Source organism: Mastomys coucha, unplaced genomic scaffold, assembly GCF_008632895.1.
Source record: "Mastomys coucha isolate ucsf_1 unplaced genomic scaffold, UCSF_Mcou_1 pScaffold18, whole genome shotgun sequence".
Classification (NCBI taxonomy): domain Eukaryota; kingdom Metazoa; phylum Chordata; class Mammalia; order Rodentia; family Muridae; genus Mastomys; species Mastomys coucha.
The window spans coordinates 109,621,023-109,632,809 of record NW_022196900.1 but is presented as its reverse complement, the minus strand read 5'-3'; the positions used below and the strand labels follow the sequence as shown (position 1 = coordinate 109,632,809).

The 11,787-nt window shown below is 42.1% G+C and overlaps 1 protein-coding gene across 10 annotated transcripts in view; it reads right to left on the bottom strand.

Moving 5' to 3' along the window:
* The window catches only part of Rere (arginine-glutamic acid dipeptide repeats), a 358,397-nt gene that overhangs the window by 182,862 nt on the left and 163,748 nt on the right, over nucleotides 1–11,787 (bottom strand). For 9 of the 10 annotated variants that reach the window (XM_031379531.1, XM_031379537.1, XM_031379534.1 and 6 more), the window contains exon 4: nucleotides 5,314–5,439. The exons of the other annotated variant lie outside the window; for it this stretch is intronic. In XM_031379531.1, coding sequence (XP_031235391.1) covers nucleotides 5,314–5,439 — 126 coding nt within the window. The remainder of the gene's footprint in view (nucleotides 1–5,313; nucleotides 5,440–11,787) is intronic. 10 annotated transcript variants of the gene reach the window in all.

The window sequence follows — 11,787 nt, the reverse complement described above, 5'->3', positions numbered from 1 at the left end:
TGGCATATTGTCACACACCTTTAATCCCAGCACTCAGGAGGCAGGCAGATTGATCTCTGTGAGTTTGAGGCCAACCTGGTTTATAAAGTGAGTTCTAGGACAGCCAGAGCAACATAGTGAGATCTTGTCTCAATTAAAAAGCAAAGAAAGAAACATACAGGAATTTGACTATAAATAAGCCTTACACAGCTGAGACTGGTGATGCATGCCTTGGATCCCAGCACTTGGGAGGCAAAGGCAGCAAATCTCTGTGAATTTGAGGTTAGGCTGGTCTATACAGTGAGCTCCAAGACAGCCAGAGAGAGACCGTATTTCACCAAAAGGGGGCAGGGGGGCGGGGAGCTTGGAGAATAAGGCTTACACACTAGCTAGAGCAGCTGACCACGCAGCAGCACACTGTGCCAGGCAAAGGCCAAATCACTTCATACAAGTAAACACAGTAACCCGTGGCAAAAGTAAAGAGCAATAGAACCCATCATGGAAACAGTGCTGTTTGCACACGACATGGGCATGCTCCCAAGAGCCGGAGATAAAAGCCATCCATTTTATCACAGGCAACTATTTACTTCAGAAATAAATGTCAGCCACCCTAACTGAATTAATGTTGGTACTGAGGATTATTTTAATTTTGAAGTTTGATTTGAAATTAACTTATAAATTGCCCTTCACAATTGTATGAGGGGTGTAAGCACAAAGATGACACTTACTATAAGTGTGGGGAGAGAGTGGAAGCAAACAGCAGTGCCTCTGGCAAGACAGACAGACAGACTTAGGGTTTACACCCACAGCCCTCTCAGAAACAACGCTTTTCCATCTGTGACATGCTCCTGGCTGTACTTCACTCAGTAGGCTGGTTATCAACCCAAATTCCCAGAATCCCTTGGGGGTCTCTTGAGGAAGATGCTGATCCCTGAGGCTGACTCTAGGACTACTTCTTCTTCACCATCATCATCACCATCATCCCCGCTCCTGTTGCAGTTTCACAAGTGAACAAACTGAGACTCAAAGAAATTAAGTCATGTGATTACAGAACAAAGCACTACCAGGAAGACTGAGTTAATAGTCCAGTATCAAGAGTGAAATGTGTGATATGGGGGAATCATTTCAAATGAAAACCACAAGTAACGCCCACCCATGGCTCCCACCAGACAGAACGAAGACGCAGCAGCTGAGCAGAGGGCATGGCAGACGGCAAGCAGGACTGAAGAAGGATTCTGAGCAAGGATCGCCCAGCACAGAGGAAGAGGAGCCCAGAACCCAGCACAGCAAGGTAAGAGAGGAAAAGATGAGGTCAAAGAGTCAGGCGCTTTTCTGCATTTCACAGAACTACAAGCCGAGCTTACCATCTATAAACTTGCGAGAAAACATATTATAGAGCTGTGGAAAAAAAGCTCCAAAGAACTGAAAATGCACCGCTCTTCCACCACTGTCCAGAATCCCAGTTCCTTTGTTTGATTTTGTTTTTTGTGGTTTGCTTTGTTTTGTTTGAGACAGGGTTTCTCTGTGTAGCCCTGGCTGTTCTAGAACTACCTCTGCAGACCAGGCTGGCCTGAGATCTGCCTGCCTTTGCCTCTGGCAGTGCTGGGATTAAAGACATGTATCGCCACCCCGTTGGCCAGAAACCCCATTTCTTTGAAGCATAGCTCTACAAATGCTTCCAGAAATCCTATTGAACTCATTAAACAAAAATTTTAACAAGAGTTTTTGTCACCTATACAGCTCATAGGCTTTGTAACCATCAGTCAATATATAGCTGTCCCAAGAGATCTCCCTCATGATTTCCACAGGCCTTCTTTAAACACTGTCTCTAAATAGTCAAGTAAAATCTATTGCCATTGCTTTGAAATGGCAAATCAACGCTTTTAAATCAACGCTTTTCCAGTTTACTTTAAACAGGTAACAAAAATAAAGGATTAAAGTAGACTGATCCATATTGCTGACAACAAGAAGTTAATCTAAGAAATCAACACTACACTTGTACATGACCTGAGTACCAATATTTAACTATTTCCAGGCTGAGCAGGCTGTAACACGCCTGAGAAGAACTAGTACTAGAGACAATGACCCAGACGACATGGCTTTAACAGAACAACCGAAGGTCAGACAGCAAGCAGAACATTCTTGGTTCTTGGACAGGAGAGATGGCGCAGAGTTCAAAGAGTTTGTTCTTAAAAAAAGACTGGAGTTCAGGTCCCAGCACCCACAGTAGGTCTATTATCTGCAACTCACCTTCAGAGCCCCTGAAACTCTCTGTGCATATATATGTATATACACATACACATACACACACGTGTATATACACACGAATAAAAAATAATATATAACCTTTAAAAAAAATTAATGGTGAGCTTGGCGCACTGGTATGTGCCTCTAGTCAGAGGTAACTGAGAGGCTGAGGAAGGAGGATGACTTGAGCTCAAGAGATAAGCAACAGCCTGGGCTAATGAGACCTAGTCTCAATAATAACAACAACAGTAATATAATGATAAACGGTGGACAGGAGCACATGGAGACCTGTAACAGTCAGTGCTGTTGTCCATCTCAAGGGTCTAGACTTACCCAGGACATGGCATACGCCTCTGGGATGTCTGTGACTGATTATCTAGATTCGGAGAACTAAAACGAGAAGATAACCTTGAATTTAGGTAACAGAACTCCATGGGCTCCAGTCCCAGACTGCAGAAACAGGAAAGCTAGCTTGGCACTGTATTCACTACTCACTGCTCCTGACTATGGATGCTATGAAACCATGCCTTAAGCTCCTGGCGTCATGACTCTCACGAGAGCCTTCCGTACAGTGCTTTACTGGGAGTGTTTTCTCACAGCAACAGATACAGCAGCATGTCTTTCAGAACACCCTAAGAGATCAAGGAGAGTAGCATGGGGTTAGTGGAAAGACAACACCCTAACACAAAGGAGCTGTGCCTCGGCCCGAGCGGCCCCTCACTGAACAGGGACTGAAAACCCCAGTCTGCTGCTGTGTTTCAGCTTCTTGCTGCATAAGCAGAGAAAGCTAAACTATGGTATAATGAATGTTATCCTATAAAACTAAATAACAAAAATAGACTGTTAGCAAGAACGTCTGATGGATCATGAGAAGGAACATTAATGACATTGTCTGCAACCCTGTAATTAATTTTCTCTCTTAGCAGCTCTCTCATTACACTATATTAGATCTGTGTGCCTGCAAAATTTATGGGGGCTCTACATGAGGATGGGGGTTCTGCCAACTGGATCCAGCAATGACTTTGGCAGTACGAAACAGCATTAAAGATCAATCAATACAATTAGCCTTAAGCAGCAGCATCTGACTCAAGAAGACTGATCATCATGTTATCGACTCTTCTCCAATCTTATTGATAAAGCCATCCAAGGACTCCACTAGTATTTTATTCATTTATTTATTTTATTTATTATGAGTTTATTTAAATCCTCAGTGGGTGTAAAAAGACAGCAATACTGGCCATCACTAAGGCTAATATAGAAAGTTAACTAAAAATCAGTGTAAAACGGGCAAGTTTAAAATCCATTCAGCATATCCTGATGAGTACCACAGTAAATAAAAGTGTCTAAACATCACATTGATTAGAACAAATAAATCAGCCTAAAGATATGCCATTATTTCTCAGATATATAAAAGAACAATATGTCTAAGACTGAAGTTTCACAAGTAAGCAGTCAGAACACCATTGATTTTTTTCCCTTAAGATGTAACTTCTCTGGCTCTGAGGACTTTACCCACTTCAGCAGGTCCTACTTCCACCGTGTGTTCCATTATCACAAGACATCCAAGGCTTCCAATATGAATCCTTTTTGGTGGGTCTGATTCCTAGTGATTTCAGCAACCATCTAACCTGGCAGTGTTGTTTTAAGCATTCCTCCTGGTTCTGTTACACTTGTGAAGTGGAGATGGAGAAGTGTTAAACACATCTTACTCTACGGCCTCACTCAAAACCATCCTGTTTCAGCCTTCCCATACTGAGACCTTAGGCATGTACAGCCACACCCAGCTTATTGTAATTATAAAGCAATGCCTATGGGTGTGTTCTTCATTGTACACCAGCCCTACTCCCCCAGCTAGCGTTCCCTTTCATACACTGCATCCCTTACCAAGTGAAGTACTGAAGCAATGGCTTCTACGAGCTCAGCTGGATTCAATTCTAAGTCTTCAGAAGCTCTCTTGCCCATGCCATCACAATCTCACCTAGTGCAGCCTCTAATCTTGAGACCGTCATCTCTACCCCAGCACCACTTCCATGTGCTCTCTGTGACACCCTGCATCTTCTCACAGCACACTCTCACACTGTTTTTAGGATGCAGGCACGTTGTGTCTACCTGAATCATGCGGACAAGTCAAAAATGTACAGTTCCAGGATTCTAATACTCCTCACAAAACATGCTCACATGCTGTAAGCAGCACAGAGAGCTCTTTTCTTAGTGACAGGACAGTAACCCTGTACTGCACCTCAATAACTGATTGGATATATATTGACAGTATCTGGTACTATCCATGTGTATGTGAGATGACTGATTACCCTCCTGCACTATTTTCTAGTTCAGTCTAATTGGGCTTCTTTACTCTTGGGTACTCCAATCTAAAGAATAAACACCTGTCTTCTAGAAAAGTTACTATTAAAGTCCTCCAAAAGGGAAGAGAAAAGAAACCAAATGTGCACACTGTCCACAAATGGGAAGCTACAGCACTGAGAAAATCCTTCCTGGGTACCACCACTGCATCCTGCTGCATCTCATGGATCTACTCTGCTCATCCAGTCACAGAGGGATCATCAGGGCATAGCCAGGAGAGGCAGAACCATCCGGCGCAGCCCCAGCCACTCAAGATTTTCTTGACTAATACTAAAGAAAAGCCTTACTGTCTGTGAACAGCCTTCTACAATGTGCCCCTGCAGAGGGCAGTGGCCAGGAAGTTTAGATTGTGGGCCTGGAATCCCAAATGAGTCTTGGGAAAGACACATTCCACGCTTGGACTTAAACTTACCCCCTTTCCCCCATCTCAGTTGCCAACATCCATACTCGCTGCTGATTGCCAGCTCCTGCTCCTTGCAGCAGCCCAGCATGCTCTCTGCTGGTGCCAAAATCCCCTCCCCCAAACCCCACTACCTTCTGGAACTGTCCTAGAGGGGTAAGGCAAGTCCCGTATTGTGCTTCCTCTGTGCGTGTACTTATTACTCTTTTAAAACACATAGCATACAGCACATTTTTAAAGGGGCTCTGGGAAGGGAGGTAATATCCTATTTTATACCCTATGGGATATAAAATACTGATAGCTTTTAAAAACGGGATTCTCCTTACCCCTACAGGCCCTCTCCCGGCTTCAGAAAGGTGCTGTGGTGGCTGTGATGCCACCGGCAGAGAGCATGCTGGGGGGTCACACAAAGCAGGAGCTGGAGATCTGCAACAGGCCTGGGAGTTGTGGACCTAAAAGAGAAAACAATTTTAAGTCAAGGTGCTCAACACCTCCATCCTGGTTACTAGGGGCACTCAGCACACAAGCAGGTGTCTGCAAGGATCCATAAGGAGCAGAGAGCCACTGAGGATTTGTTCCCGCAGTGGAGTTAACCTTCCCACATTAGTCAAAGCTGCTTTTTTATTTCAGCATCAACACCTTGTATGGCCCTTCTGGCTCTGTATTTTAACCTGGGTCCATCTTAAGAGTATGGTGTGTGCCCCTCAGAATAACCAAGTTAAGATGTAACACAGTGCCAAAGCATAGTAACAGTGGCGTGCTTGGCTCATTATAAAAGCAACATTCCAAGGTATCAGATACACAGGAGAGATCTGTGAGCAGACAGACACACTGAGCTTTCAGAAGAGCTTCTGTGCAGAGATGCTGGAAGCATGAGGTGTGCACTTACTAGGAGAAAATACCCAAGCTGTTAGGGTGGCCAGAGAAGTCCTGCCACCTCCTGGAAGTTCCTTATCTAATTCTGTAAAGCTGAAGGATAGATAGACAACAGCTCAAATGGGAAAACAGAGTATACTGAAATGAGTTTTGGTTTCCTCAAAATGCCCCAAAGGGGACAATAACTAACTGGCAAACCCTATCAAGTTCAAGAAAGCCATTTCTTCCGATAACAAAAACTTCAGCTTAGCACCCATGTGGTGGCACACGCCTTTAATCCCAACATCTGGAAAACAGATGCAGGTGGATCTCTGTGAGTCTGAGGCCAGCCTGGTCTACATATTCAAGTTCCAGGACAGTCAAGGCTAAACAGAGAAACCCTGTCTCAATACGGACCCCACAAATCTGTTTAGCATATACTAGAAGGTCTAAAAAGAAATCCTAAAAACACTCAGGCCAGTGGGAGGATAAAGAGCAACTTCTGAAAGCCAGTAATCCCTTAAGCACAGAGACACCTCGGACAGAGTGCTAAGCTGCACCCTTCAAGTAGTCACACACACATACATAGCATATATAGGCCCAACTTCTTCAATTTCATGTAGTGCTAAACGATCTTTAAAAAAAAAATTCCACAAGATTCAAACACTTATAAGAACCTGTTGTATACAGTTATTTAAGAATTAATCAAGCAAGCTTTACTATTACATCATTGTTAGTGCCTTGCTACATGTAGGTTTTTTTTAGCCCATTCTCAGTGGAATCTCTCCTTCTTGCCACACCTCAATAGATGGCATTAGGAGCCATAACTTCCATGACTCCAGGGCACAGTACAAGTAGAACATGCGACTGTGTACAATGCAGTCCAGTGTATAGTGCAGTCAGCATTTGTTCACAATAAACAAAAAATAAAACAGAATATCTAGTTAAATCTCTTCTGTCAGGAATTCAATTAACCAGAATTCAAATTCAAGCATCAAATCCTCCATTCGAATTATGAACTTCAACTTTTAAAAACCTAGCAGAGCAATTCTTAACACGTTGCATTATATGTTTTAAATATATATAAACAGTTCAAGCAATTATAACATTCTAAGCATGTAAGAAAAACCAGTCTTTTAAAGACAAATTATTGTTCATATAAATCAGAAAACACAGATGATATCTGAGCCTTTCTAATTTTCTCAGTAATTTTTTTCTGACACTATTTGAGTTGATCATTAATACAAAGATCCAAATATACACACAAACTGTAAATTTCCAGTTATAGGAATCATGTTTGAACAAGGCTTCAGCAATATTCTTACACAGTAGGCATCTCAAAAAATCACTGCCTCCAACATTATAAGCCCCTTGAGAAAACTAGAATATGCAATTTCCCATGCTGAAAATTTTCATGTAGATAACATGTTCAGTAAATTTATTTAAAGGTAAATATTTTAAAGAAATATATACAATTAAGCAAAACTTCAATTACTTCATGAAAGCCCTAAAATCCAACTAAATTAGGAGAAAACTAATTAGCCAGCTTCGAAGTAATTATGTACTATTAAAATTTTAGCTCCATATAGCCTGTCCTGCCCCTGGTTGACAGTGAAGACAGACCTCTGGGGGATGAGGAAATGGGTGTGAGCTCTGAGATTTACTCCCAAAACTTCATTTAGATATCTGCTTAGGTAGATAATTGTCTGCCCATTTCTATATATGACATCCACGTATTACAAAAATAATGTGGTGACTGAATAAAAATAAGTCTAAAATCTTTGTAATGAAAAAGCTGTATAGCCAGCAGCCCTACCCCAGCCAACAGCCACTGATTAAGTTCACCCAACTCCACAAGAGAATTGCATTCTAGCTCAGATCTCTTGACCGCAAACTACAAGTGCTAAGACCACATCCATGTACATCTTGGTAGTAGTATATAATCATAAGCCCAATCTCTAAGGACCTTTTAAAATATTTAGAAAACAAGGACAGGTGTCTTTAAAAAGGTATGGCCTCTAGAAGAAGAGTTTGGCACCAATTCATTTTCTTTACATTTCTTTACCTGTGTACAATTACTATACAACAATTTTTTTAAACAAATAAGGAGAAAAATAATGTCAGAAACACCAATATTTGAGGGGCAGACCTTGTCCTAGACAATCTGTATGCTTGATTTCCCATCTACACATAACCTACCTACAAGGCCACAGCAAGGTCTATATCCATCCCAACTAAGATCTCAGAGGTAGCAACTAATGAACGGGATGGGAATCAGAAAACTTGAATTCAAAATTCAAACTACCAACCCACTCAGTCTACCAATATTCATCTCAACCCCAGACGACCATGCCCCAACTTCTAAATCACACAAGCTCAAGCTGATGAACATTTCTGGTCCCACCCCATCTCACTGAAAAGAAGGCTCTAATTTGATGCTGATCTACCACTAAAACGGGACGACCATGCAGTGCATATTCTATGCTACAATCAAACAGCCAACTAACTCTCAAGGAGCTGTACACAGTACAGAAGTCTGGGAATTCACTGAAATGTAGAGCCTCGGCTGACGATAAATTCTCTGCAGCTCTCTTCTGCTGTACTGTCACGGGACTGAGGAATAAAAAACTATGGGTGGTAAAAAATTTTGAGGGTGGCTTCTAGGTACTAGAGCTCAAAAAGAAATTTCAATCCTGCCCCCCATGCAGCACAGACAAAACAAGGAAATACATAGCAGGGTGTGAAATGATCTAAGATAACTAGTGGCTAGAGTCCTTGCTTGTTCCATAGCCAGCCATGAGAATGGCTGCGGTCTGGTATACAGAGAATGCAACAGCATGCTCCTCCATTCACAGTTCAGGTCACTCAATGAACATGTCAATGGAATACTGTTATTGATGTTAAGACAAGTTTTAATCTTAAAAATGAGTTTTCCAATTTTACAGTGATCAACATAACCTAAAGTACTCTCTGAAGTAATTACCAAGCCCCGGAAACTTCATTTAGTGTAAATAATCCTACAATTACCCAATCTTGGGGAAACCCACATCACACTGTTTTCTAAAATATGCATGATGGCTACAAGAACTCACACAGCACTACCATCAGAATTAACAGAGCATCTCTGAGCACTATTCTAGGAAAGAACAGTTCAACAGAACTCCTCGGCACTTCAGCATGCACTGTTGACTTTCTAAGAATCCACAGTTAGTTCTGGGTAGAAACTACTTCATTTATACTTAAGACCTAAGATTTATAGAATATTAATATTTTTACTAAAAACAAGTGTTCCTTTCAGAACAAAAAAGTTATGTCTTCTTCTCTATCAATCCTATCTGGTATTCTCAAAAGTGGCTGATGATTAATAACACCAAAACTTCTACAATTAGAATGTAAGGTTGCTGAAGGAAGAAACAATATTTTGTACTTCTTCAGTGCCCTTGATTGGGTTCAACAAAGAACACAGAACAAATTCCCAACTAATGCTAGTGGGAAAGCTGATCATGAATGTTCCCAACTTCATTCTGGGATAAAGTACACCTTGATGATCAAGAACAAAACCATCAAACTAGACCACATAAAGTGACCTTGAACCCTCTGGAAGGGCAAGAGAAGGAAGAGTTGAAGATGTTATTCCAGGTCCTTTTGGTCTATTCAATCTAGCCCCAGTGGACCAATCCTTTCCAGAAGAGCAGAATAGTCTAGAACCTAGTGGAGAGGAGCCAGTCTTCAGAGGACATGGAGGGAGCGGCTACACCAGCATCCCCTGGGCCTCTGCTGTCTCATCTGCTCATGCAGGCTAGCTTCCCGTGCTGGCTCCAACTTTACTGCCAGAAATGCAACTCCTGATTCACCCTTTTGGCTCTACCCCTCTGTTGACTAGCATAGTAACTCAGTTATCCCAAATCCAAAATCTTTTGTTTTTGTTTTTGTTTTTGTTTTTTTGAGACAGGGTTTCTCTGTATATCCCTGGCTGTCCTGGAACTCACTCTGTAGACCAGGCTGGCCTCGAACTCAGAAATCCACCTGCCTCTGCCTCCCAAGTGCTGGGATTAAAGGCATGCGCCACCACTGCCCGGCTTCCAATTCCAAATTCTTACAGAGAAATTAATATTTTCATGCCAGGTCAACAAAGACCTCCAGTCCTGTCACCATCATCAGTACTTCAACGAAGAATTCATTGCTTAAAATCCGTTCTGAAAACTATGGCACAAAGCATCTTTATTTAACTGACTGCCTTTTCCCCTGCTTCTAAGTCAGCACATACTGTCCACTTCACACACACACCCTTTTTTTTTTTTTTTTTTTTTTTTTTTTTTTTTTGGTTTTTCGAGTCAGGGTTTCTCTGTATAGCCCTAGCTGGCCTCGAACTCAGAAATCCACCTGCCTCTGCCTCCCAAGGGCTGGGATTAAAGGCGTGCACCACCACTGCCCGGCCATTTTACCTCTTTTGAGTCCCCACTTTTGTCTACTTCTTCCATGAACAACTCTAATTCACATATTTAAACAAAACTAGTTTTCTTGGCTTGGAAATAAGTTAATTATATGAATATAGCATAAAAGAATCAATGTTTCCCAACAGAACACATAATTTACTTCCCCTGAAAATGCTTCCTTTAGAGTATTTCCCTTGGAGCCCTTCCCACTCTCCATTCTTGGGAATTCTCACTTTTCTTTAATAATCCTGTTTGTTCTCACACCAGCACAGTGGAGAAGAGGGGAGGGAGGAGCACCACCCTCAAAGCCCTGGCTCAGGGAAGAACCCGCGGCTCTGCACACTGTGGCCTCTGTGCAGCCCTGTCAGAGTGTGGGCTGTCCATTTACTTGGAAGTGGAGATGGCAGAGCCTTGTGTGTTCTGACGATGTAACATTTGCTAAAGCAGAGGCCACAGAGCTCACCCCATAGACAAGATGACCACAAAAGTTATACAAATTTGGACCTTTCTGAGAATGAAGGGAGAGGCTATTTATATAGCCTGCATGCTCTGTACCACAGAGTCTGGAGAAACAACAAAGCAAGCCCTAGAAAACAACCCAGGTCTCCACATCAAGTCCAGACACTCTTCCCTTCACACAGAGAGCTAGCTCATAAAACACTACCCAAGGCTTTCAGAATTCAACACAGTTATTCTGGTCTGACTGACTAGTACATGGCTCTGACCCCATGTCTCAATTCACTGGTTTTCCTATCCTTAGCAGTATTACGATAAGAGCATCACACAGCATTCCTACAATCTCAGTACACACTGTACTTATACTCTGAACCCTACCACAGTACAGGGACTGTTATGCTGAGAGAGCACATCTCTTAGGATAACCCCAAACCAAAGGAGAAAAACATTGTGTCATGCAATACCTCAAAGCTAATTAATTTTTAAAGCTATTTTTCTTTGTTCCGTTTTGCCATGTTGCTTGCTATGAGCAAAATCAACTTCAATCTCTTTTTTTAAACTCTTGTAAGAAAGAAAAAAAAGCCTATTCCTACTGCTTGTCTATTTCCCCTACAGCCTGGGTAAGCCACAGGAAGAAGCCATGATTGTACTCACCTCTTACAATCTTTTCCTAAGAAGTACACAGAACTGAGGAAGGAAGAAAACTACATTTCTCCCAGGAGCAAATATTTTATCATCTCTAACATTCTTACACAACAATGAATACAGAACCTCAAAGAGAAACACAGAAAGACTACATGGTTTTAAAAGGAAGCGAAACATGCTCCACCCCATGTCCCACGTGCTTTTGCAGTTAGCGTTAACAGTGACAAGAGAAGCTTCAACTTTTACTGCTGTTAATACCCTAAATGATTTCCCTGCCCCGGCAGGAACCTCTGCCCAGAACAGCCACTATCACCCTGTAATCAACATTTCTGTAAGAGATGCTGGTCAAACATGAAGGAGAGCACATGAGCATGTGCTCACGAGTACATACACACACACACACACACA